The 25,359-nt window shown below is 38.3% G+C and overlaps 1 protein-coding gene across 1 annotated transcript; it reads right to left on the bottom strand.

The window, feature by feature from the left end:
• Positions 1–9,163: 9,163 nt before the first annotated feature.
• Positions 9,164–24,537, bottom strand: LOC113092307 (uncharacterized). Its single transcript, XM_026257889.1, has 8 exons — positions 24,522–24,537; positions 24,121–24,382; positions 19,179–19,324; positions 14,090–14,369; positions 13,849–13,988; positions 13,434–13,525; positions 13,267–13,363; positions 9,164–9,623 (listed from the first exon to the last, which is right to left on the bottom strand). Exons 1-8 carry the CDS (start codon positions 24,535–24,537, stop codon positions 9,595–9,597), a joined length of 1,062 nt encoding a protein of 353 aa, XP_026113674.1. The 3' UTR covers positions 9,164–9,594.
• Between the last annotated feature and the right edge of the window lie 822 nt (positions 24,538–25,359).

Raw genomic sequence — 25,359 nt, 5'->3', positions numbered from 1 at the left:
GTTATTATGAATGACAAATAGAGATTTTTTAATAAAGTTTCACTGTCATATTATGTTCTGTTGGTGTTATATATATACTGGAACCCAAAAGTCTCATAATATTGATTTACAAATCTAATTTAACCCTGTAAACACATTTTTACGAATTTAAAAAAGTAAAGAAACACATACACATATGCTGGCAACTTTTCAAACCACATTTTTTACAATTTATTTAGCAGCTGACTCATAAAAACTTACATCACAGCAAAGATTCAGTGACAAGCTTTTGGAATAAAGTCAGTAATTACTCTCTCATATTCAGACAATTTAAAGAGTAACATTCCAATAATGTACCTTGTTCAGGCAGAACAGTTAAAGGGTTAGTTCATCAAAAAGGGAAAATGATGTCATTAATGACTCACCCTCGTGTCGTTCCAAACCCGTGAGGCCTCCGTCATTTGAAAGACATGTTGATTAGGTGTGAGATAACAGGGATACAGGGTTTCAAAGGAAAAGTAGGTGCAGGGTCTAGTAGGCTTGAAGAGAAATTTGATTTCAGTATTACATCAATTAGAGATGGCTTAGTTAAGGCAAACAAAGTCAATGATTGGGTAGACTGAGTTTGCTCGCAATTAAACATATATAAATTGCTCACAATTAAAAATTTAAATTGATGAAATTTTTTTTTTGTTATGTTGTTATACCAGTGCCTGACCTAATAAGTGATATAACCAGTTACATAGAACCCCATGGCCACCAGGGGCCTCCATGTCAGTGGTTCAGACAGTAATGCTTGGTAATAATGTTGATAAAGATTGCTTGTGTCAGTCATGTGCATTAAAATGTGAAAATGAAGAGGCTCTGGCTGTCTGTCAGCGGTGGGCTGGTGAGCTGGGCTCTGGGTCTGGAGTGGGGCTGGAGTCGTCCGCAATGTGCACAGTCAGACGCGATGTACAAGTACCCACTCCACAAAGGTGGTGAATTTCCACTGCACTCTGAACTCGTCATTCAGGCTGGTCTTAAAGAAAGTGCAGAGGCAGTAGTTTGAGTAGTGGGTATGGTTGGTGATTTCCACAAATAGTCTTATATGTTCCTCAAGGGAAAGCTCCTCTGCTCCAGAAGGAGGGGGAAGACAGCAGGATCATCAATAAAATAAAATAAAAACTGACAAAAGGAAAAACAAAACGCAGGGAAACATGCCGTTTTACTTTTTCAAAGGTTCAGTCTTCTGTCACGGTGTGGTGCAGGAGAGAAGCACGTAAATGAGGCAGAGGAAGATACAAAGTCTTTAATAATCCACATGGGGTAACTCATAAAGTGAAGAGACTGGACAACCAAACACTGAACAGAATGTAACTTATACAACTCTATTTGCACAGGATTATTATTACCTGGTGACCTCCAGTCATCTACAATAATTGCGGAAGTTGCCTATGATCTGCATTATAGTGTTTGATAGTATTTTGGGTGCTGTTATATCGCTACACCATACAGTTTTTAGAAAGAAAAAGCTAAAAAGGTTTTGAGGTTAAAGTGTTACAAATAAATCAAGCAGAAAGCTTGAGATGTTATTTTAAACTGGTGAAATGTAAATGACACAGCGCAAGAAAATATATTTTTATAGTTATAATTTTAAATTCATCTGGATCATAGAACGGGACTCTCTGGAAGATAAGTCAATAAATTCAAGTAAAATCACAGGCTTCATTTATCCCATGCGAATGCACCACAATAAATTCAGAATGGGGGTGGGGGGTGATTTTAAATTCACACAAGGTCCCCAGATAATACTAATCCCGTGCGAATAGGGTTTAAGGGGAATATTAAGGAGGGTAATTGACATAACACACCTGAACATAAAAACACAATTAACATGAGACAGAAACTAGGTCACACAGAAAACATGAGGAAAGAAACCACAACATAATGAGTCCAGGGGCGTGAAAATAGATTGATAAGATTATCTTTAGGATTACATTGTTTTAGTCATGTGGATAATACGCACTTTCAACAGCTTGATTGGTTACCAATTGAATGAAGATTAGAATTAGGGAAATTAAAAATGGTACATAAAATCATTAATGATAGGGCTCCAGGACATTTTAATTCTTATTTTTCTCAGGTTAATGTAAGGTAAGGCAAGGCACGTTTATTTATATAGCACATTTTGTACAGAATGGTAATTCAAAGTGCTTTACATAAAAGAAAGTAAAGTAATCATGAAGAAAAATAAATCACAAAAATAAAAACAAGCAATTTTAAAACTCTGGAAATGATTAAAAAATTTACTTATTTAAAATGACTTTAAAACAGTTAAAAAATAGAAAATGATTTGACAAAATACAGTTAATACATTAAATACAGTGCAATCAGTTTGGATACCGCACAGTGCTCATTCAATAAATGCACAGCTAAACAGATGAGTTTTGAGTCTAGATTTAAATGTGACTAGTGTTTTAGCACATCTGATCTCTTCTGGAACTGATTCCAACTGCGGGCAGCATACTAACTTTTTTTTTTTATTTAACCTTTATTTAACCAGAAAAAGCTCTCTGAGATTAAAAATCTCTTTCACAGGAGTGTCCTGGCCAAAATGTGCAGCAGTACAATCAATTCCATCACAGATAAACATCACACAAACAGATTAAAAACACTTAAAAGCAGTTGCATATAGTTAGATCAACTTCCATTTGTTGGATAACTGATTTGAAGTGGTCTAGAGTCAGCAGATTTTCTAATTTTAATTTAGATTGGAGGAAATTCCAATCAAACGGCGCTGCATACATAAAAGGCCTCTTACCTAGCTCAGTTCGGGTAAAAGTAACAGAAAGAGTATAAAAGTTTTGTGAACGAAGAAAATAATTATTGATAATTTTCTGTTGCATAAGACAACAAAGATAAGAAGGCAACAATCCCAAGATGGCTTTGTAAATAATCCAGTGCATTTTTCTTCTGGTATACAGAGAAGGCCAACCTACTCTGTGATACAAGGTGCAATGATGAGTTGAGGATTTACAATTTGATATAAACCTTAGAGCACCATGATAAACGGCATCAAAGGAAGAGAGAAGATAAGAAGGTGCAAACTGATATACAACATCACCGTAATCAAGGACAGGGAGAAAAGTAGCAGAGACTAGTTTCTTTTTTACATTAAAAGAAAAGCAAAACTTGTTCCTGAAATAAAACCCAAGTGTGATTTTCAGTTTATTCTTCAGTTGAGTGATATGAGAGCTAAAAGATAGGGCATCATCAACTATGATGCCTAGATATTTATCCTCTTTTACTAATTCAATCACTGTACCTTGAAAGGTCTGAAGAGATACTAAATTATTTTCATGTTTTTTTGAATTGGAAAATAACATATACTTGGTTTTATCAGTATTCAGAACAAGTTTTAAACTGTGAAGCCTTAACTAAATGATGTTAAAGGCTGACTGAAGCTTCAACAAGGCTTGCTGTCCAGAGGAAGCGCTGCTATACACGACAGAATCATCGGCATAAAAATGAAAGTTGGCATCCTGAATGTCATAATCAAGGCTATTTATATAAATGGTGAATAAAAGGGGCCCCAGCACCGATCCGTGGGGAACACCTTTGGAGATCTCTAATGAATCAGATTGTTTACCTTCGGCTTGAACACACTGGGTTCTTCCACTCAGATAGTTTATAAACAAAGGAATAACGTGACTTGATAAACCAACAACCTTCAATCTGTGCAGCAATATTACGTGATCCACTGTATCGAAAGCCTTTGATAAATCAATAAAAAGCGAGGCACAAAATTCACCATTATCCATTGACCCTACAATATCATTTCAAACTTTCAAAATAGCCGTTGTAGTACTGTGTTTTTTGCGAAACCTGGATTGATTAATAGACAACACTCTGTTTGCATTCAAATAGCATGTCAACTGTTCACTAATAAGGCTTTCTAATACCTTTGATAAAACGCAGAGCTTTGAAATTGGTCTGTAATTATTCATTATAGTGGGATCCCCCCCTTTTAATAAAGGAACAACAAATGCTGATTTCCAAATTTCTGGGATAACACCAGTATTTAAAGAAACATAAAAAATATAAGTTAAAGCAGATATAATATAATCTGCTGCTAGTTTCAGACACACAGGCTCCACACAATCAGGACCAGAGGATTTGTTTATGTCAAGCAAACAGAGTGCTTTATAAACGTCAGTGCTCTTAATTTGTTTAAATCTAAACTCTTCCTTTTCTAGATGACTTTCTGCATTAATAAAATCAGAGTCAGAGCCTGTAAAATTTTGTGATTCAAATAGAAACCCAAAGGCAACAAAATGCTTATTAAAGCAATTGAGCATATGTTCTTTATATGATATGCTAATGGAATCCATTTTAATACATGAAGGAAAGCTAGACTTGTTTTTACTACCTGATATCAGTTTTATATTCTGCCAAAATTTCTTGGGATTATTTGAGTTAATAGTAGTATTTTCAATAAAATAATCAGCCTTTGCTTTTCTAATAGCAACCGTGCATTTATTCCGGAGCTGCCTAAAATGGATCCAATCGGAGCCAACATCAGATTGTCTAGCTTTTGCCCAAGCAACATCCCGCTCACGAATTTGGACAGAAAGGGCTTCAGAAAACCAGGGATTATCCCTACCTTTAACACTGAATTTTTTAAAAGGTGCATGCCTGTTTATGATTTATAGGAATCCATCGTAAAAGTATTTCCAGGCAGACTCAACATCGGGAATAAGAAAAATCCTGTCCCAATCATAGCGTGCTACATCAAAAAGAAAGGCTTGCTCATTAAAGTGTCGTGTACATCGTCTAGTGATAATACGTGTTTTATGCTTAGGTAATTTGGTATCTCTGACTATGGCTATGACGCAGTGATCACTAACATCATTAGCATATACAGAGGCCAAAGAGTACTTATGAGGCAAATTGCTAAAATAAGATCAATTAATGTGGACTTTTTGTAATCCTTCAAGTTAGGTCTAGTAGGTGTCTCACCTAGCTGAAAGAGATTTAAAGAGTCACAAATTGCTTTGAAACAATCAGATACTGACTGTAGCCAGTTCACATTAAAATCACCCAGAAGAACAAGCTCCTTGTAGTTCAGAGAAGTCACCGAGTGCATCAGAGAGGAAATGGCATCAGTACTAGCTGATGGGGGTCTGTAGCAACCAACTACAGTAAGATGTAAAGTCTTGGAAACGATAAGATTTAAAGCTAACAAATTCATACTTTTTAACTACTGACTCAGAGAGCAACACAGTAACTTCGAAACTGTCCTTAACATAAATTGCTACCCCCCCTCCCCTTTTTGGTCTATCAGTCCTATAAACAGTATAACCATCAATATCTATGGCATTATATGAAACTGTTTTTTTTTTAGCCATGTTTTGGATATTACTATAATATCAGCACTGGTATTTTTTGCCCAGATACGCACCAAGTCCAACTTAGGAAGTAGGCTTCTCACATTCATATGAATAAAACCTAGTCCTGATCTAGATTTAAAATCAGCAGGAACTTTGAACGTTAGGGAAGTGTCAAAGGACCAGGATTTGGTAATACATTTCCTGATATCAGTAACATGAGAACTATAAAACTCCGACGCCTTAATGTTTCACTTGCATTTCCAACAGAAAAATTCAAACAAGTGGAACAGTTAAAGATACTGCTCCTTATGTGTTTGAACAGAAACTATAGAGTCCTCGTACACCAAGTTTGAAAGCAGTGACTTCAAACGGCAGTCCGAGAGAACGTTAAAGTTTGTATATATACACAGCAAAAATTGGAGAGTTGAATTTTCTGTGTTAAACATTTCCGAGTTGATTTCAACACCCAAAGAGTAATTTTAACACATTCAGAGTAAAATGGTGTTTGGTGTTTGAGTTATTTCACAGAGTTGATCATCAGTGTTAAACAAACTCAACAGGGACGTAATTAGACTCCGCCCACGCATTTCCAATCGTCGCTGGTGAAATCCATGAAGACGTCGCCATTATCCTCGTGTGGCTTTGAAAGGTAAGATAAATTTAATCATACTTTTACATTTATGATTGGTGCTTATTCAGTAGAGAATGTACAGCATAACGTGCTATGGAGCACTGTGTGCGTTCGCTTCCACATTTCAAGTTAACGTACATCGTGGCAGCGGTTTACGCTCAAGCTTGGTCTCTAATTAATATGCTTTACCGAATTAATAGAACGAGCGATCTTTTACAAAGCCTCGTTTATTGCCATCGTCAACGTGATTAGCTTCGTTAGCTAGCTAAGTTACTGTACGAACAGCACGAACAGCAGAAGTATGTGAAGCGGGACTGCATTTAAGAGAGGTTTAACTTTATGCAATTTCACGTCAAAGGTTGTTTTTTTTTCTTACTCCTTTAAAATAACTAAGAATTTGATTAAAATCTGATAAATTCTGTGTATTGTGTTGTTGCCTCATTTCTGTATTTGCCTTTATCACATAATTTTCTGTAGAAGGGTATGTATTAATAAATAAAAAAAAATCATATTTACATTTTGCTTGCATCATAAAAAAAACATGTTTTCGGATCAGATATTTGTTGTGAAGCAAGAAAGGGCGTCAACTTAAATATTTTTTTCTTTTTTCAGTCATTGAGAAATTTTGCGTGCCACCTAATGCAAAAGTTACATACAAGGATGCAACAGGGACAGAAGTCGATGCAGAAATATTCAGCGACCTCATTGGACAAGGCAATGTGGTGCTGACTGTTTTCTCAAATGATGGTGAGCTTTATTGAATGTTTATGTTGTGTTATCAAGCAACTCTGGATAAATATGATAAATTGGCTATTTCTGATTCTTGTGCTGGTCATCACAATATTTGTAATATTTTAATACTTTATTTAGAATTTTCAAACTCTTTGTCTTCTATATCTGAGAAGTCTGACAAAAGCAACAGTTCAAGTGCATCGACTGTAATCTTTCATGAGGTCCCTAACAAGAGACAAAGAAAAGAGGACACATCTGCACTGTCTGCAAAACAGGTTAGAACAAAGCTTTTTATGTCCTTTTGTGTCCTAAAGGTTCTGTTCACCCAGAAATGAAAATTATCCAAAATATATTTAAAAAAAAATTAACCCCTTTGAGTCTGTGTTAATTCATGAATCACCAAGGTCATTTTTTATTTTAATTTATAATTATTAACTTTATATATATATATATATATATATATATATATATATATATATATATATATATAAATTAGCTGCATGACCATTGTATAATTTAAGACCAATTTGATATCTTCTCTTAGGCAACTCCCTACTTAAGCTATCAGAGAACAGTATGCTCTTGGCATAGTGATAGTGTTCCCTCAAAGATCCATATTCCAAGAAAGGCTACGTAAGTCATCGTCTGCATGACCCTTTCATGTTATAATTGCAATGTTATGATATCGATATCTGACATAGAAATGTGATTCTTTTAAGGAACACTTTTATGATGCTGCAAGCAACATAGGATACATTGCTTGGCATATGAAAACAGTCCACAGTTAGATTAGACGAGGATCTTTGCCACTAGACAGCCCTCATGCCAAAACGCTACTAATATTGAAGGGCAACTTGATGGGAGTTCTTGCAGAGAGGCCATTTCTTTGCTCAGCCAAACCACAGAGAATTCCCTAATATTCCAAAAGATGAGAGAGACCTTTCAGCATCACCAAGAGCTTATTAAAGATCCAGGCTCTAGTGTTGATATCCTCTCCACCTTCCCATGATTCATAGATACAAAAGGCCTGGTAAGTTTGGAATAACATGTTTTCACAAGAATGCAATTTGAGAATATTGTTTATAGTTTAATATCTTCTTAAAGATTGGTCAAGACTTCACTCTCCTGTTTGACACCCAGACATCCTCCAGGCTGCTTCAGAAGAGGGACACATTCTTCAGGCCAAATGTCAATAAAGACACCAAGCATCTTACTTCAACAGCACAGATTAGTCAGTTTTTGCTCTCAGCAGAATGTCCTGAAGGAAGTGAACTTCATGAGACAAGTAAGTCGTATTTGATTTGCTTGTTTTTACACATCTGCTATATTTGCAGTTACAGTTACAATATATTTTGTTTTGATGAAAAAAAAAAAAAAAAATTAGGAACTTCAGAACCTATGAGATTGGATGTTTTCCGGATTAACAAATAAATAACTTGCACTACATAAAATCTTTAAAAACACTACATTAACCAGGTGAATGTTTAAAATGCTTTCTATTCTTCAACTTAAAATATTTAATTAGAAGGTTTAGAATAATTCATGTGTTGTTGTTTTTTTTGTTTTGTTTTTTCTTCATGTGAATTTCGTCTCTAGTTTACGACCGGGAAATGGCATCCCTTCTTTAACTGATACATCTCCTTCCACCATCACCAGGAGGATTGAAGTCTTCAAAAACAGTCCATGTGATGCTGCTGAAAGACTTTTAATCTTTCATAAGGTATTGACATTTTAATATTGTGTTTTGGTTTGCTCTAACATGGAGATTTAAAATCATTCAGCCGTTGAGTTTCTTTGAACAGTCACTTTTATACTGTTGTTTTTTCTAACTGGACATTATGTTTGTGTCTAATATCCAATGTTCATTTTTAATTTTAGTCATGCTGCAGTTTGGAGGAGCCCCTCAACAACATCCAGCATCAGCATCCCTACCTCCTTGCTGTTGGACGCCAGAAAAGCAAGACTGAGTGCTTCTACATCATCTTGGATAAGCATCTCATCCCATGCCAGGCAAACCGCTTCCTTGGAGCATTTGATGAACTTTTCAAGGCACATTTTGTTTTAAATTTGTCCTATGATGGTGCATTTCTGAACTTTTTTACACATTCCTGCAGACAACAGTGTATAACATTGATGAAAGTAAAATGGAGTCTCCCAGGGTTAGAGATTTGAGAGCAGTATGATGATGACAGAATGCAAATTTATTTGATAAAAAGAGCACCCAGACAGTCAACAGTTGATTTCATATTTAAGAGGTGGGAATTACAAATAAACAAGTCATTGGCAAATATTTTGTGTGCTGTTGTTTATTTAACACTATTTTGTATATCTTTGGAGACTGTGCAGATTTAACTACCTAAAACATGCAACTCTGAACAGTGTGGTTTTCTGTATCCCTTTTAATGTTATTTTAACACTTTTTTTGGAGTCAAATTAGGAACTCCGGCATTGTGTTAAATATTTAACTATTTTGAAAGTGTTATTTTAACTCCGGAGAGTGTGGAGCTATATAAACTCTGAAGAAAGTGTTGAAATCAACTCTGTGAGAGTTAATTTAACACTGGACTTTTTGCTGTGTACCAATCCCTGTCCAGTTTGTCCATTTTAAAGTTAAAAAAATATCGTTATATGACGAAAAATCTGATTCATACCTGTCGCTGCTGTTTCCCTGGTAGAGTATCACAACCAGAAATGCCACCAGAGCCGCGCAATTAGATGAAACGAACCGGACTTTCCTTTCAAAGTCCAACTGAGCCGACAACCAAAATAAAATAAAAATATGAAGGTTTCTTTGCTGACGTGTAGTCTTGTGGTACTCCAAATCTTTTCACAGAGCGCTGCCCGACACCATGATGCAAAAAAGAGGGATCCACGCTGACGTCAAACCGAGTCCCGCACAGAAAGAAAATCTAAACAAAAACAAACAGAAAAGGATCAGTGCCAGAACAACAAACAGCGACCGATTTTTCAAAAACGCTAGTTTATTCACGAGGCCACAAGCGTTGATGAAATAAGCACTTTCCTTAGCGAAGTAGAGCCTAATACATTTAATCCAGTGGGTCGGCGTCTTCCCTTCGTTAGTAAAGATAAAGATATCCCAGCACGATCAACAATCTCTTCCGTTGGTGGAGATATAAAACCACACGCGATCAACAAACAATCCCCGGTTTGTCTTAACATAAGACGGCGAACTCCATAGGTAAAAAGTAGAAACATAAAACAAGTAAAAATTATCTTTGACATAAATTTAAGACAAGCTAAAACGTGCCACACACAAACGTAGACATGCTGCCATCTTGGTTTTACTAAAGGAGGACTCACTGTGTTTTGTGTGAACCCTTGGTATTTCTAACTGACTCGATCCTAATGATCTGAGTGCTCTCTTAGGTTTATATTCAGTGAGAATATCTGCAATATATTTTGGCCCTAGGTCTTTGAGTGATTTATATACGAGTAAAAGTACTTTAAAATCAATCCTAAATGTAACTGGAAGCCAGTGTAAGGACCTGAGGACTGGTATGATATGCTCAGATGTTCTGGATAAGCTGCAGCTGTCTAATGCTTTTTTGGGAAGGCTGGTGAGGAGCCCATTACAATAGTCCACCCTGCTGGTGATAAAGGCATGAACAAGTTTCTCCAAGTCTTGACTGGAAATAAAACATCTAATTCTTGCAATGTTTTTTAGATGATAGTATGCTGATTTAGTTACTGCTTTGACATGATTACTGAGGTCTGTCTCCAGAATCACACCAAGATTCCTGACTTTTAGTTGTTTTTTAGTTGTTTGACCACTAGTCAAAGTATGCATTCATACTAAAAACTTCATTTTTGTTTCCAAATGCAATGACTTCAGTTTTTTCCTTGTTTAACTGAAAAAAGTTCTGGCACCTCCAACTACTAATTTAATCAATGCATTGTCAGAAGGAGTCAATGGGGCTGTAGTCATTTGGAGATAAGGCTAGGTAAATCTGGGTATCATCAGCATAGCTGTGATAGGCAATTTGGTTCTTTCTCATTATTTGACTTAGTGGGAGCATATACAGGCTAAACAAGAGCGGTGCAATAATTTACCCTTGTGGGACTCTGCATGACATGGATGTTCACTTAGACTTATGCTCTCCTAGACTCACATAATAGCCTCTCCCTTCTAAGTATGATCTGAACCATTTGAGTACCATCCCAGAAAGCCCGACCCAGTTTTCCAGTCTCTCTAGTAGTATGTTATGATCGACAGTGTCAAACTAGGCAATTTTTATCAGGGAACCTCCTGGAAATGCGATTGGGCTAGTTTTGGACTAGTTTTGAGATGCAAATGGGCAGGATTTGTTTTGAAAACCTGGCAACCCTGATCTGAACGCACATGCTGGAGATATACTTCTAATTACAGGAGCATCTTTACTGATGAGATGCGAGTGAAAATCACATTCGATTTTTTGCACAGCCCTATGTCAAACGCAGCACTGAGATCTAGCAATGCCAGCACCGATATTTTGCAAAGTCAGAATTTAAGCGAATATCACTTATTATCTTAATGAGTGCTGTCTCTGTGCTGTGATGTGGTCGGAAACCAGATTGAAAATTGTCCAGGTATCCATTTGAGATTAAGTATTTGTTCAGCTGATTAAAAACAACCTTTTCTCTAATTTTGCCTATAAAAATAAGATTAGATATTGGTCTAACATTGCTCAAAATTGTGTTATCAAGATTGCTCTTTTTCAGGAGGGGCTTTACAACTGCAGTTTTTAGGGAGTTTGGAAATGCCCCAGAAAGAAGTGAGGCGTTCACCACTTCTAAAAGATCTGCTTCTAAACAGTTAAGAACACTTTTGAAAAAAGATGTGGCAAGTGTGTTAAGACAACAGGTTGATGATTTTAGTTGCTGCACTATTTCTTCCAAAATTTTGCTATCAATTGCTTCAAAAGTAGACATAGTATCTTTTTGATATTGTGGCCGAATCTGTCTGACCTCTGCATTGCTTGAGGATGTGCTAATCGCCTTCCTGATATTGATTTCTTTCTACCTGTGGCTAGTTTCACATTAAAAACATGAAGGCTGTCCCCCCAGTCAGATTCCCAGTGAAATGCTTTCAGACAGCAAATGCAATTTGTATTTTTTTTTTTTTATTCCTTATTGTGTTTTTTTTTTTTTCTGTTGCTGTCATTATTTTGCACTGCGGAGCTTCTGTCACGAAAACAAATTCCTCGCATGTGTGAACATACCTGGCAATAAAACTTATTCTGATTCTGATTTTTAGAAGCTATAGCGAATTTTAAGTTTCTTCTTCCACCATATCCGCTCGGCTTTTCTTCATTGTCTTTTCAAAGTCTGAACTGCTGTTGATCTGAAAACCTGATGAACTGATTTCTGTCTGTTTGTTTTGAAACTAACTATTATTGGATGTGGACTATTATTAATGTAAGACATGATCATTTTACCAGACAGTGCATTATGGATATTAATTTATCGAGATACAGGACACTGTATGGTCAAAGGTCGTTTAAATATTTAGGTGCAAAAGAATGGAATATGCTGCCTTTAGATATTAAGGAATTAAAGTATACATAAAATAAAAAAAAATATGAAATACTCTAAAATGTTGGACCTTTTGAGATGATGTCAGACTGACCCTAAGGCATGAGCCTAAACACACCCCTCCAACTGTCAGTGCCCCGTCAGCATTGACAGCGCGTGGAGGAAAAAAATCAAACAAACCAAGCCCTCTGCTTTCCTCATTCAGTATTAATTTTTCCTAGGAAGTACGTCAAAATACAGAAGTAAAATTGGACTTCAACTAATGTTTAGGTTTTTTTTTTAGAAATAAGGGTGAAGAGACTATTCTTAGATAGGATGTCTTAAAATGTATAAGGAATTGTTGATCTGTTTGTTATTTTATGGGAGTGAGCAGATTTTTGACTATTTTCTTCTCTCTTTTTTAAAGGAAGGACCACAATGGAAATAAGTTACTGTAACTTTATTGTGTTGTCCTTGACAAGAAGGTTGTAACAGTCTTAAAGAAATGTGTAATAGTTGCATACTCAAGATATTTAATTGAATTGAACATTTAAGCACAGTTTTTGACCAAAACAATAGTCTGTGTGTAACCTCAGATGAAATCCTGCAGGCCAGATCAAAAAAGATTTCTTCAGATCGTATTCTACACCCATGCTGTGAACCATGTAATATATTATCATTAATAACAAAACTGTCATAAAAGCAAATGTTGTTGTTGATCAACACAGCTTTCTAGAAATAAGTTTGTTTCAGCTTTCATGTACAACTTTATTGTAATCAACATTGAGGATTGGAGAATATTTGAGTTTGTAAATAAAGAAACATCAAAGCTGATCCGAAGAGAGTTTAGTTTTCCCCATCATCATCATCATCATCATCATCATCATCATCTCTTTTTTACAGCACATTGAGCTGCCGATAAAACAGTTAATTAACATCATAAAAATCACTTTCCAGTTCATTTGTAATATATGCATTTTCATTTGAATTCAAAATCAACATTCCTTTTCAGTTTTCCAGTGTTTGTATGAACACACTCACCTGGGGCAGCTTCCTTCCGCATCACTTCCTGTTCTGGCGGTTGAGACCATTGCAGCGTCACGTCAGAAAACCCTCGTTGCACCAAAACAGACTGGAGCTGAAATGAGCAGATCTCTTAAAAGTGCTCTCAGTGAGCTCAGATATCTGTGTTTCCTGAGCTCTCTCACCTGTGACAGGAGCTGGACTCTCACCGCAGGATCAGACAGACTCCAACTGGACTTCAGTTTCATCTTCAGGAAAGTTCTCTTCAGTAAAGGACCTGAAAGGGCACATGAGAGTGAACATACAGAGAATGAATGGAATTCGGTGTTATTGGAGGTTGTATTGTGATCCCCAAAAATCTTGAATAAAAATACATAATGCAAAACAATAACAACAAAAAGACTATTAAATTAAATTAAATTAAATTAAATACAATAAGACATGGTTTAGTGACAAATACAAATGAGTTTCATGTAGTGAAACACTTAAAGCTGAGAGCATGCAACTGTTTTAGTTTCACATTTTCAACTAATAAATTGCATTTTTTTTTAAATGAAGCTGTTAATAGTTTCCCAAAACATTAAATCTGTTTGATCACACCTTCTCCATAGACCTCCACCTCACAGAGAGTAAGAAACCTTGAATCTCCAGGAATGATCAGATTCACGTATCGACCCTCAATATCGTTACAAATGTAGGTGGAGGAAACACCAGCTGGAATGCTAGAAATCACAGTGCATCTAAAGAGAATCAAAGAAAACATTATTTAGACTTCTAGTCTTTCTTTATGTGTGTTTTCAGGGATTTTTATGGATATTAAGCCACTGAAAGAGGATCTCACATGGGATTGTTGTTGCCGTTGTTCTCCAGAGAGTTTCCGATGCGAATCTCCGCTCCATTTATTCGTTCAGGACAGCAGTCTAGTCTGTTTGTGATTACGACTATACTTATTCTGTAAATATAACGCAGATCCACCCTCCACCAGGGGTTAGTCTGAACATTGGTTGAGGAACATGCTGATGACGGTTGTGTGAATCCTGGATTGAAATCAATGGCCTGTTCACTGATCCAGCTGCCAAAGGTTGACGACTGTGTGACGTTTTTTCCTGTTGCCAAATTACCTGGAAGATGTCATAGTGTAAAGAAATGGTTTTAGTCGACATATTTTATACTCTAACTTTTATGAGGGGAGATTTTCTTTAATCAGGCATCTTAGACTGATTTAATGTCCTATACACCTGAATGGAGAAATCCTGAAAACTATTAACCTGTAAAAGGTCATACTGATGAAGATCTTTTGAAGATACTCCTCTGGTGCTGATACAGGATGGCTGCCTCCGTGACGAGCTCTGCATATGTTTTTGTGTTTTTGTTAGTTTGTCCTGACTATAGTTATAATCTTGCAATCAGTTTCACCAGGGATGAACTGCTGAACGTTCGGCAGAACACATCACAAGATATTTTTCTGGATTTCAATTATTCAGACATTTTACTGAATGTTGTTATCAGAGGAGCAGCGGCGCTGATCAAACATTTCAGGACGCGCAGATGGGGGGAGCAAGTGGGAGCGCTCGTCAGACTTCTGCTCTCTCGGACAAATAAGGATTTCTCACACTCTGCTGCTCTGTGTTTCATGGAAACTTGGCTGAATGACGCCCTACCAGACAGCGTGCTCCATCTGCCGGACTTTCAGCTGTTCAGAGTGGACCGTGAAGCAGAATCAATGGGGAAATCACGTGGCGGCGGGATTCTGTTTGTCACCGCCTCGGGAGTTTCACTCGTTCATTCTGGTCAGTGTTTACATTCCTCCACAAGCACACGTAAGCCTGGCTTTACAGAAACTCGCTGATCAGATCACAGAGACAGAACAACAACACCTGGACTCTGTTTTAATAATTCTCGGGGGCTTTAATAAAGCCAATCTCTCCCGTGAACTGCCAAAATATAGACAGCATGTTACTTGTCCCACACGAGACAGTAATATATTGGATCACTGTTACACCACAATAAATTCTGATGACCTTCTGGTTCATCTTTTACCGACCTACAGGCATAAACTAAAAATCAGCTAAACCTGTATTAAGGACTGTAAAACGATGGACTAATGAAGCAGAGCAGGATTTACAATCTTGTTTTGACCTCACTGATTGGAGTGTTTTTGAAGCTGCTGCCACCGATCTGGATGAACTCACAGAGATTGTAACATTTTATTTTAGTTTCTGTGAGGATATGTGTATTCCTACTAGGTCTGATCTTACTTACAATAATGACACACCATGGTTCACTGCAAAACTCAGACAGCTCTGTCAGGCCAAAGAAGATGCTTACAGGAAGGGGGACAATGTCTTAGATAGACAGGTTAAATACACACTGGAAAAGGAGATCAGAGTGGCAAAGAGGAAATATTCTGGAAAAATTAGGACTCAGTTCACTTCCAACAACTCAGCATCAGTGTGGAAAAGTCTGAAAGAGATTACTAACTACTAGACACCACCCCCAGTACTGTGGAGAATCAACGACTGGCAGACGATCTGAACGAGTTTTACTGCAGGTTTGAAAGAACACCCATCACTTGCCCTGAACGCCTCTCCACACAACCGTTCACACCATTCACAACTCCTGCATCCAGCCCTGAATGCCTCTCCAAACAAACGTTTACACCATTAACAGCTCCTGCAACCCATCCTGAACACCTCTCCAATCAAGCACTCTCACCATTCTCACCTCCTGCATCCCCCCTCTCCCCCACACCTGCAATTCAGATCAGCGAGGATGCGGTGCGCCAGGTCTTCCGGAAGCAGAAAAGGAAAAAAGCACCAGGCCCAGATCGTGTTACACCAGCCTGTCTGAAATCCTGTGCTGAACAGCTGGCCCCCATCTTCACACAGATCTTTAACAGATCACTGAAGCTGTGCGAAGTCCCTTCATGCTACAAATGCTCCACCGTCATCCCCATCCCAAAGAAACCCAAAATTACAGGACTAAATGACTACAGGCCTGTGGCTCTAACGTCTGTAGTCATGAAGCCAACTGAAAAACTGGTGCTGGCCCACCTGAAGGACATCACTGGACTCTTGCTGGATCCTCTTCAGTTTGCCTACAGAGCAAACAGGTCCGTGGACGATGCAGTAAACATTGGACTGCATTATGTTCTTCAACACCTAGATACACTGGGGACTTATGTGAGGATCCTGTTTGTGGACTTCAGCTCGGCCTTCAACACGATCATCCCAAACCTCCTCCTGCCCAAACTAAATCAGCTCTCCGTGCCCACCTCCGTCTGTCAGTGGATCAACAGCTTCCTGACAGACAGGCAGCAGCTAATGTGGCTGGGAAAATACACATCCAGCACCCATACAATCAGCACCGGAGCTCCCCAGGGCTGCGTTCTCTCCCCACTGCTCTTCTCCCTGTACACTAATGATTGCACATCTAAGGACTCCTCTGTCAAGCTCCTGAAGTTTGCAGACGACACCACACTCATCGGCCTCATTCAGGATGAGTCTGCTTACAGACAGGAGTTTAAAGAGCTGGCTGTCTGGTGTACTCTCAACTGCCTGGAGCTTAACACGCTCAAAACAGTGGAGATGATCGTGGACTTCAGGAGAAACCCCCCTGCACTCCCCCCACTCACCATCATGAACAGCACTGTGACTGCAGTGGAGTCATTCAGATTTCTGGGCACCACTATCACTCAGGACCTGAAGTGGGACATTCACATTGACTCCATTGTGAAAAAGGCCCAGCAGAGGTTGTACTTCCTTCGCCAGCTGAGGAAGTTTAACCTGCCACAAGAGCTGATGAAACAGTTCTACTCAACCATCATTGAATCCATACTCTGCACTTCAGTAACTGTCTGGTTCAGCTCAGCTTCTAAATCTGACCTCAGAAGACTACAGAGGGTAGTCCGGACTGCTGAGCGAATCATCGGTGCAACCCTCCCTTCTATTCAAGAACTGTACTTATCCAGAGTGAGAAAAAGGGCTGTCAAAATCACCCTGGACCCCTCACATCCAGCACACTCCCTCTTTGAACTGTTGCCATCTGGTCGACGCTACAGAGCACTGAGCACCAGAACAACCAGACACAGGACCAGTTTCTTCCTTCAGGCAATACATCTAATGAACAACTGATATCTAATGAACAACTGATAATAACTGTGGAACACACTACACTTTAAATTTATATACACATACAGTTATTTATCTATCACACATCCTTAGTGTACACTTAAATTTTGCACATAATGTACCTGTACATACATGACTGCTTTGTGTAATATAGCTGCATACAATTGTCAATTTGTATATTGTCATTCCTTGCCTACTTTTTGTATTTTTTATTATTTTATTATGTGTTTTTTGTTCTGTCGCTGTCATTCTGTTGTACTGTAGAGCTTCTATCATGAAAACATATTCCTTGTATGTGTAAACATACCTGTCAATAAAGCTCATTCTGATTCTGATTCTGAAAACTCAAAAACTGCCTGCCACACATGCATTTAAATAACATTTAAAATTAGCAACAAAATCTGACATGAACTGACCCATAAATGTTGTGATATGCTCAAATAACATTATAAAAGCTTTTATTCCAAGCAGGTCCAGTCAATGTGAATGTGTATCCTGTCTCAGGAGTAACGACAGCTGCAGTGACGTGATGATGACTTTACCAGCTGGGACTGACTCATTTATTTGGAACTATATTAAAAACCACTTTAATGAAATAAGAATATCTTAAAGGTCCCATTCTTCATGAATCCCATGTTTTAAACTTTAGTTAGTGTATAATGTTGTTGTTAGAGTATAAATAATATATGTAAAATTCTACAGTTCAAAGCTCAATGCCAAGCGAGATATTTTATTTAACAGAATTCGCCTACAAAAAACGACCCATTTAGACTAGATCCCTCTAGTTCCTGCAGTAATGATGTCACTAAAACAGTTTTTTGACTAACCTCTACCAACAGGAATACACAAAAAGGGGGAGTGGTCTTGTTGCACACCAACGGAGAAGAGGAACGGGTGCGTTTGTGTCGCCATGTCGTCAAAACGCTGTTATTTTTTCATTTCATTTTCATTTCCAATCACATTTGTTTGGGCTTCCTAGGGATGCTGTACTTAGAGATCAATGGTTAAAATTTATGTTTTACTCGGTTCCCAAAATTATAATCCACATGTAAATCTATTCGCAGCACATTTTGCTGAGGACAGCGAGCTTCCTCAATCTCAATCAGTTTATTGCCGGATTCGCACAAAGATTATTCTTTAAAGATGGAGCAGTTCCCTCTTTGTCTGGAGAAGGCGTTATTTATGGACCACAACCGGTAAGTGTATTTTATTATTTAAGTTGGTGCGTTTAACAGTTTCTGTAACTTATTACACAAAGGGCAACGCTGTTTAGCTTTGTTAACTAGATGTTAGGGCTGTGCAACAAAATCGAATGCGATTTTTATGCGCATCTCGTCAGTAAAAACGCTCCTGTGATTATAGAGTAAGTACATCTCCAGCACGTGCATTCTTTTACTGTCTATGGTTCAGATCATGATTGCCAGGTTTTCAAACCAAATCCTGCCCACTTGTTTCTCAAAACTAGCCCAATCGCGTCTCCAGGAGGGCAGCATGCTCTAAGCTGCTGTCAAATCACCACTGGCACAATCAGAACTCGTTACGTGTTTCTGAAGGAGGGACTTTATAGAACAAGGAAGTCATCAGCCCGTTTTTTATGACAGTGAAAACAGCGGTATATAGATAGGTGAAATGTGTGAAAAATACTGTTTTTTTACACGCGAAACATGAACACATATTATATTGCACACTCTAAGCACAATCAAAGCTTCAAAAAAGCACGAAAAACGGGACCTTTAAAAAGTCAAATTTGCATGGAAAGTGTTTAGACCAGATTGTTAATAGCTCTGAATTTTTTTTTACCTGGAAAAATCACATAGACTCCAACTTCACAGAGAGTAAGAATCCTTGAAGTTCCAGGAATATTGACAAAAACATAACGTCCCTCCATTCCATGACACGAGTAGCTGTAAGTAGCTCCTGCGGGGATAGTAGAAACTACAGCACATCTGGAGAAAGACGAAAGAGTGATGATTAACTCTTTCTTTTATAACAGAATAAATACTTTATATAATTCAATATTTCGTCCAACTTATGTGCCATACATGATGATTTGCATTATTTTTATTCATTATTAGCAGTATTAGTAGTATTATTTTGCAGCTAAGCAAATGTGAAATTATTTGTCATTACAATGAAGCATTATTATTACTATTATTTATTATAATAAATAAAGTTTTTCTACTTTTATCTTCTTCTTTTTTTTCTTAAAGTTTAGACTGTGTGACGGTTCAGAGAGAAATGGCGTGTCATCGCTTCTGTGTCCAAACGCTCTATCACATACCACAAGAAAACAAAAAGGTGCTAATTTATACTCACAATGTGATATAATTCTACCGTATTTCTAATCCTAACCTTTAACTCCATACTGAAATCCCAGAGAGTCAGACAATGAAAATCTAAATCTAAATAAATATAAAAAATTATTTGAGTTTGGGACGCTGTGAGCATGGAGACTGCAGTGTGCAACGTAAGTTTGAAAATGTTTACTTTAAATGTTTAATGTGAATAAACAGTGCCCATAAACGGGCAAGTCTTATGACGAGGGATGAATAGGTGTTTCTGAATGGCAGTTTGCTATTTTATTTTTATGTAGTACAAACATTACACATTACACATTATCTGCTGACGCAGGTTTCCTCATGTTACTGATGCACCTACACAATACACAGTCAATACACAGTTTTATGCACTTATGCACATTAAGGAAATGCTATTTTATTTAAGAACAATTGTTTGAAAAGTTATGATATTAATAGAATGGTATTTAATTTCAATAAAATATGCCCACTGCTCCGGGTGAGTGTCCAAGGTGTGTGTGTTCACTGCTGTGTGTGCACTTTGGGTTAAATGCAGGGCACAAATTCTGAGTATGGGTCACCACACTTGGCTGTATGCCATGTCACTTTCACGTTCACTGTCACTTTGATTTTGTTTATAATTTATTATTGAGCTCACAATTAGAATTTTGCTAATATTTCAGAAATAAATTCAAATTTAGATTTTCAGCCATTTTGACAGCCCTAGAATTCAATAGTATTTGATTGTTTGATTTCTGCCAGCTATTATAGTTTGTTTAGGGTTAAGAGTTACAAGTTCAGGAGCGAGTTCAGCTTCCTGCCTGATGGATGAAGCTGTCCTTCAGTCTGCTGGTCCTGGCCTGAAGACTCCGCAGTCTCCTCCCTGATGGCAGCAGACTGAAGAAGCTGTGTGACGGGTGTGTGGGATCAGCTGTGATGCAGTGGGCTTTACTGGTGAGATGGGTTCCATAAATGTCCTGGAGGGAGTGGAGAGAGACACCAATGATCTTCTCAGCTGCTCTCACTATGCGGTTGTAGAGTCTTCAGGCATGACGCATTGCAGGCGCCATACCACACAGTGATTCAGATCGACAGGATGCTCTCGATAGTGCCTCTGTAGAAGGTCTACATGATGGGGGGTGGGGCTCTGGCTCTCCTCAGTTTGCGGAGGAAGTAAAGACGTTGCTGTGATTTCTTGGCCAGTGCTGCTGTGTTGTCGGTCCAGGAGAGGTCCTCTGTGATGTGCACACCCAGGAACTTGGTGCTGCTCACTATCTCCACAGGAACATGCTGAGTGTGCGCTCTCCTGTCTTCTGTTCCGTGTCTGTTGTGAGCGCGTTCAAATGATTCAGTACGATTTGGTGAACTAGCGGCAAATCAGTACGATTTGGACAGTTGAGTCCCAGCTGGACCAGTTTGTAAATGAGCTGTTGAGGTATGATTGTGTTGAATGCTGAACTGAAGTGTATGAACAGCATTCTGACATATGAGTCCTTTTTGTCTGTATGCGAGAGGACCGATATGTAAACTGGAAGGGGTCAAAGGAGGGGTGAGGGCAGACTTGATACCATATGACTAGCTGTTCAAAGCACTTCATGAGGATGGGAGTAAGTGCAACAGGATGGTAGTCATTGAAGCAGGATGGAGATGACTTATTCGGGACTGGAATGATGGTGGTAGTTTTAAAACATGTGGGAACAGCTGCCTGACTCAGTGAGATGTTGAAAATGTCTGTGAAGACATCAGTGAGTTCTGCTGCACAGTCTCTCAGTACATGCCCAGGGATGTTGTCAGGACCCAGAGCTTTGTGTGCATTGAACCTGTTGAGGGATCTCTTCACGCTGTCTGGGGTCAGCGTCATCACCTGGTCGCCGGGAGGAGGTGGAGTCTTCTGTGCAGTGGTGCTGTTTTGTTGCTTAAAGCGAGCGAAGAAGGTGTTCAGCTCATTCAGCAGAGAGATGTTGCTGTCACAGGTCTGCGGTGGGGGCTTGTAGTCCGTAATGGTCTGTATCCCCTGCCACAGGCTCCTAGTCTCTGCTGTTACTGAATTGATGGGTTCTCCTCCTGGAGTACTGTCTCTTAGCCTCTCTGATGCCGCGGGACAGGTTGGACCTAGCTGTCCTCAGGCTCACCTTATCTCCAGCTCTGAAGGCAGTGTTCCGTGTCTTCAGGAATCTGCAGAACTCCCTTGTCATCCACTGCTTCTGGTTGACCCGCACAGTGATGGTTTTTGTGACTGTTACATCATCAATACACTTGTTGATGTAGGCAGTGACAGTCTCTGAGTACTCCTGGACGTCAGTGGTGGCAACCTGCTTAAACATATTCCAGTCAGTATTGTCAAAGCAGTCTTGAAGAGCATCTGATGACCCTTCTGGCCACACTTGCGCATTTATTTGTTTGTGAACTGGTTTGGTGACTTTAATGAGCGGTCTGTATGCAGGCATGACAATGATGTGGTCCGAGGCACCAAGGTGGGGGAGTGGAAGAGCTGTGTGGTGTAAACAAAGTCCAAAATGTTTTTACCTCTTGTTGGAAAGTTGGTGTATTTTTTGGAAACAGTCTTTAAGTCTGCATGGTTGAAATCCGCAGCTATAATGAGAAAAGCATCAGAGTGTGCTGTCTGCTACTCACTAATGTGCTGGTACAATTCATTTAGTGCATCGTTCCTATTGCTGTTTTTGGAGTTTGGAGGAATGTAAACAGCAACGAGCAATATGGCTGTATAATCCCTCGGTAGATAGAACAGCCGGCACTTAATAATCATAAACTCCACCAGGGGTGAGCAGTGTTTTCAGATGACAAAAGCATTGCGGCACCACGCGTCATTGATGTAAAAACAAAGCCCGCCACCGTGGGTTTTTCCTCCCCCGACGAGAGCTCTGTCCGCTCGATAGCACGTCAGCTGGTTGAGCTGAATAGCGCAGTCTGGAACGCTGTTGATAAGCCATGTTTCCGTGAACACAAAAACACTACAGTCTCTTACAGTCCTCTGAGTTGAGCATAGTAATCGGATGTAGTGCAGTTTATTGTCCAAAGAGTGTACATATGCACATTTTCCATTGAGTGTTTCATATCTGTATTGCAACATGTTTTAAAATACTTTTTCTGTCCTTAGCAACGGAATGTTTACCTTTTGTCTTTATATGTCAATGAGCTGTGGGATAGTTGAGCATACTCTATATTTTCTAGCTATGTTTGAGTTGATTATGCTATGCTGTTTAATGAGGCTGGCAACTAACATGATTGAACACAAAAGGGACCAAGCCAGCCATTGTTTCCTTGTAATTAATACGCATTTCTTCATTGTTTTGGTGGTTTGTTTGTTTGGGGATGCCATCATCAGGGTGTGGCGTAGTCAGACTGTAAAGAAGGTTGCCTGCTTGACAGGTACCGCATTAGGGATGTTCATTTCAGTTATTTTTCCTAACAGACAACCGACGCTCGTTAAACGATTATTACTAACATTTGTTTCCCAGGGATTAAGTTTACATGCGCAAAAAACAGCAATCAACAGAACATGAAGATTCACATGGTCTTCATATCAGATCACACACCCGCAGCACTTCTCCAACATAACAAAGCTAGGTTATTTATAGCAAATAAATAGGCCTATACGAGAAATATATTTTTACTTGTGCTACCGTGAAACGAAACCAGACAGCTGAAAGCGGCATCCTAAGATTTGTTTTTATTGTGAATCTACCCAAATAAAGGCAAAGCATTTACAATTCCGATTATCCTTATGGGTAAAAGGAGAAGTTACTTCCAATGTTAGATATAAAAAAATCTAAGTGATTACACTGGCGCTGCATGCATGCACAAAGTTAAGCTTTGCTATTTTATAATAAATAATAATCAAATATCAATACATTGCAAATACGAAAACATTTGATTTTGTGTCGAATGAGAGACCCAACGTTGGTTTCATTTACGTTGGTTTCAGAATTTGTTTTGGCTTTTCGTTTATGTTGCTAAAACTTCTTATAGGCTATTTTTTATTATTGTTCTTTTTTAAATAGACTACTGTTAATTGAAAGGATTTGTTGTAGTGTGAGGGGAACTAAAATATCATAGCTATGTTTACAGTGTTTAAAACAATTTATTTATACAAGTAGCTTATTTTAACAATGCAGCAAACCTAATATTTTGATAAATTACTGAAAATAAATAAATAAATGACTTTTTAAACCGTTTAACTGATTGAGCTCTGGCGCACAGTCTTTTTAGTGTTCATAACGGAGGGCTCTCTCAGCGTGTTATATTTTACAGTTTGTCAATTTATATGTGATTTTGTAGGATTTGCAGATACATGTGTGCCCCTTGAAAGCCTGAAAGCACAGAGAACACAGAACCCAACCCACATAACAGATCCCCTGTACGTTTATGAAGCTACTGACCGACTGACCAAAATCACAATATAAGAATAAATCAGAGAGACTCACACTGGGTTGCTGGAAACATTTGAAGAAACATTCCCAATCCGAATCTCTGCTCCGTTTATCCTGCTTTCACAGCAGTCGCCTCTGTTAGTGATGGTTACTCTGTTCACACTGTACGTCTTCATCAGATCAAGTCTCCACCACGGGTCAGTTTGCCATGCAGTACAACTACAGATGTTGCTCAACCCATCCAGAGCGTATTGGACATACCAGTATTGGTCATATGTTGTCGACTGAACAGTGGTTCCCCATGTTGCTACATTCACTGGAATGTGTTCAAATGAAAAACTGATACAATTATTTAAAGCCCTGCTGGACTATTTAAGCCCATGGGTTTTCACCATATGTTTGGATATAAACTCACTAACAAAAAAATAAATAGAGTATAATTCACAAAATCTCACCTTCTTTTTCTGCCATTGTTTGAACTGAGAAAAAGCCTTAAAATGAGAAACTCAGAATGATTATTAAGTCTTTCTCTGTCTGAAAGATGAAGGTGAAAGCAGACTGAAGGTCATTAAGATATTAAACAGATTGTGTTTTACTTACCCAGTAAAAAACACAGACTCTTGTAGAAGTCCCTCATGTTCATTTCAGGTGGTTTGTGATTCTTTCTGCTTTCATTTGAGGAAGTTTGAATGAATGTTTTCCCTGAGATAAACACATTAGTTTAATTTTATATCAGTCACATGATACTGTCTCCCCTCCCACTTTTCACTTTGACTGGTGCTGGAAAAATGTCTACACACACAAACACACAAATAAGTAATTTGCATCTTTTAGCAAAAAAAAAAAAAACAAGTGAACACATTTTCACAAAAAAAAAAAAACAATAACTTGGAACCTCAACGTTTAGTGATTAATGATATTAAAATGTCAGTGTTGAAATTGCGGTGGACACTTTTATCTGAAGCAAGTCAAAGGATGAAGTTCATGTTGACATGCTAACATTGAATATTGATGTAAACAGCAATAGCAAAATCCACCAAACAGTTTGTCAGCTGTCCTCTCCTGAGAGAAAACTGAGGGACAATCTTCCTGAACTACATTTGTATTTATTTTTGTATTTAAATTCAGCTGTACTACATTTTTACTTTAACTGTGTTAATGTTATTCCATATCATTCTTACTTGTTTGACATTCTTTCAGTGAAACACCATGGATGAGGTTTTTGAAGTTAATGACAACTGAAACTGTCAAGCTCCGAAAACAGTGCCACAAAAGTGGTTCATATGACCATTT

This window comes from Carassius auratus, unplaced genomic scaffold (assembly GCF_003368295.1).
Source record: "Carassius auratus strain Wakin unplaced genomic scaffold, ASM336829v1 scaf_tig00214556, whole genome shotgun sequence".
In the NCBI taxonomy this organism is placed as follows: domain Eukaryota; kingdom Metazoa; phylum Chordata; class Actinopteri; order Cypriniformes; family Cyprinidae; genus Carassius; species Carassius auratus.
The sequence above is the reverse complement of the archived record's forward strand: the minus strand, read 5'-3'. Positions and strand labels throughout refer to the sequence as shown.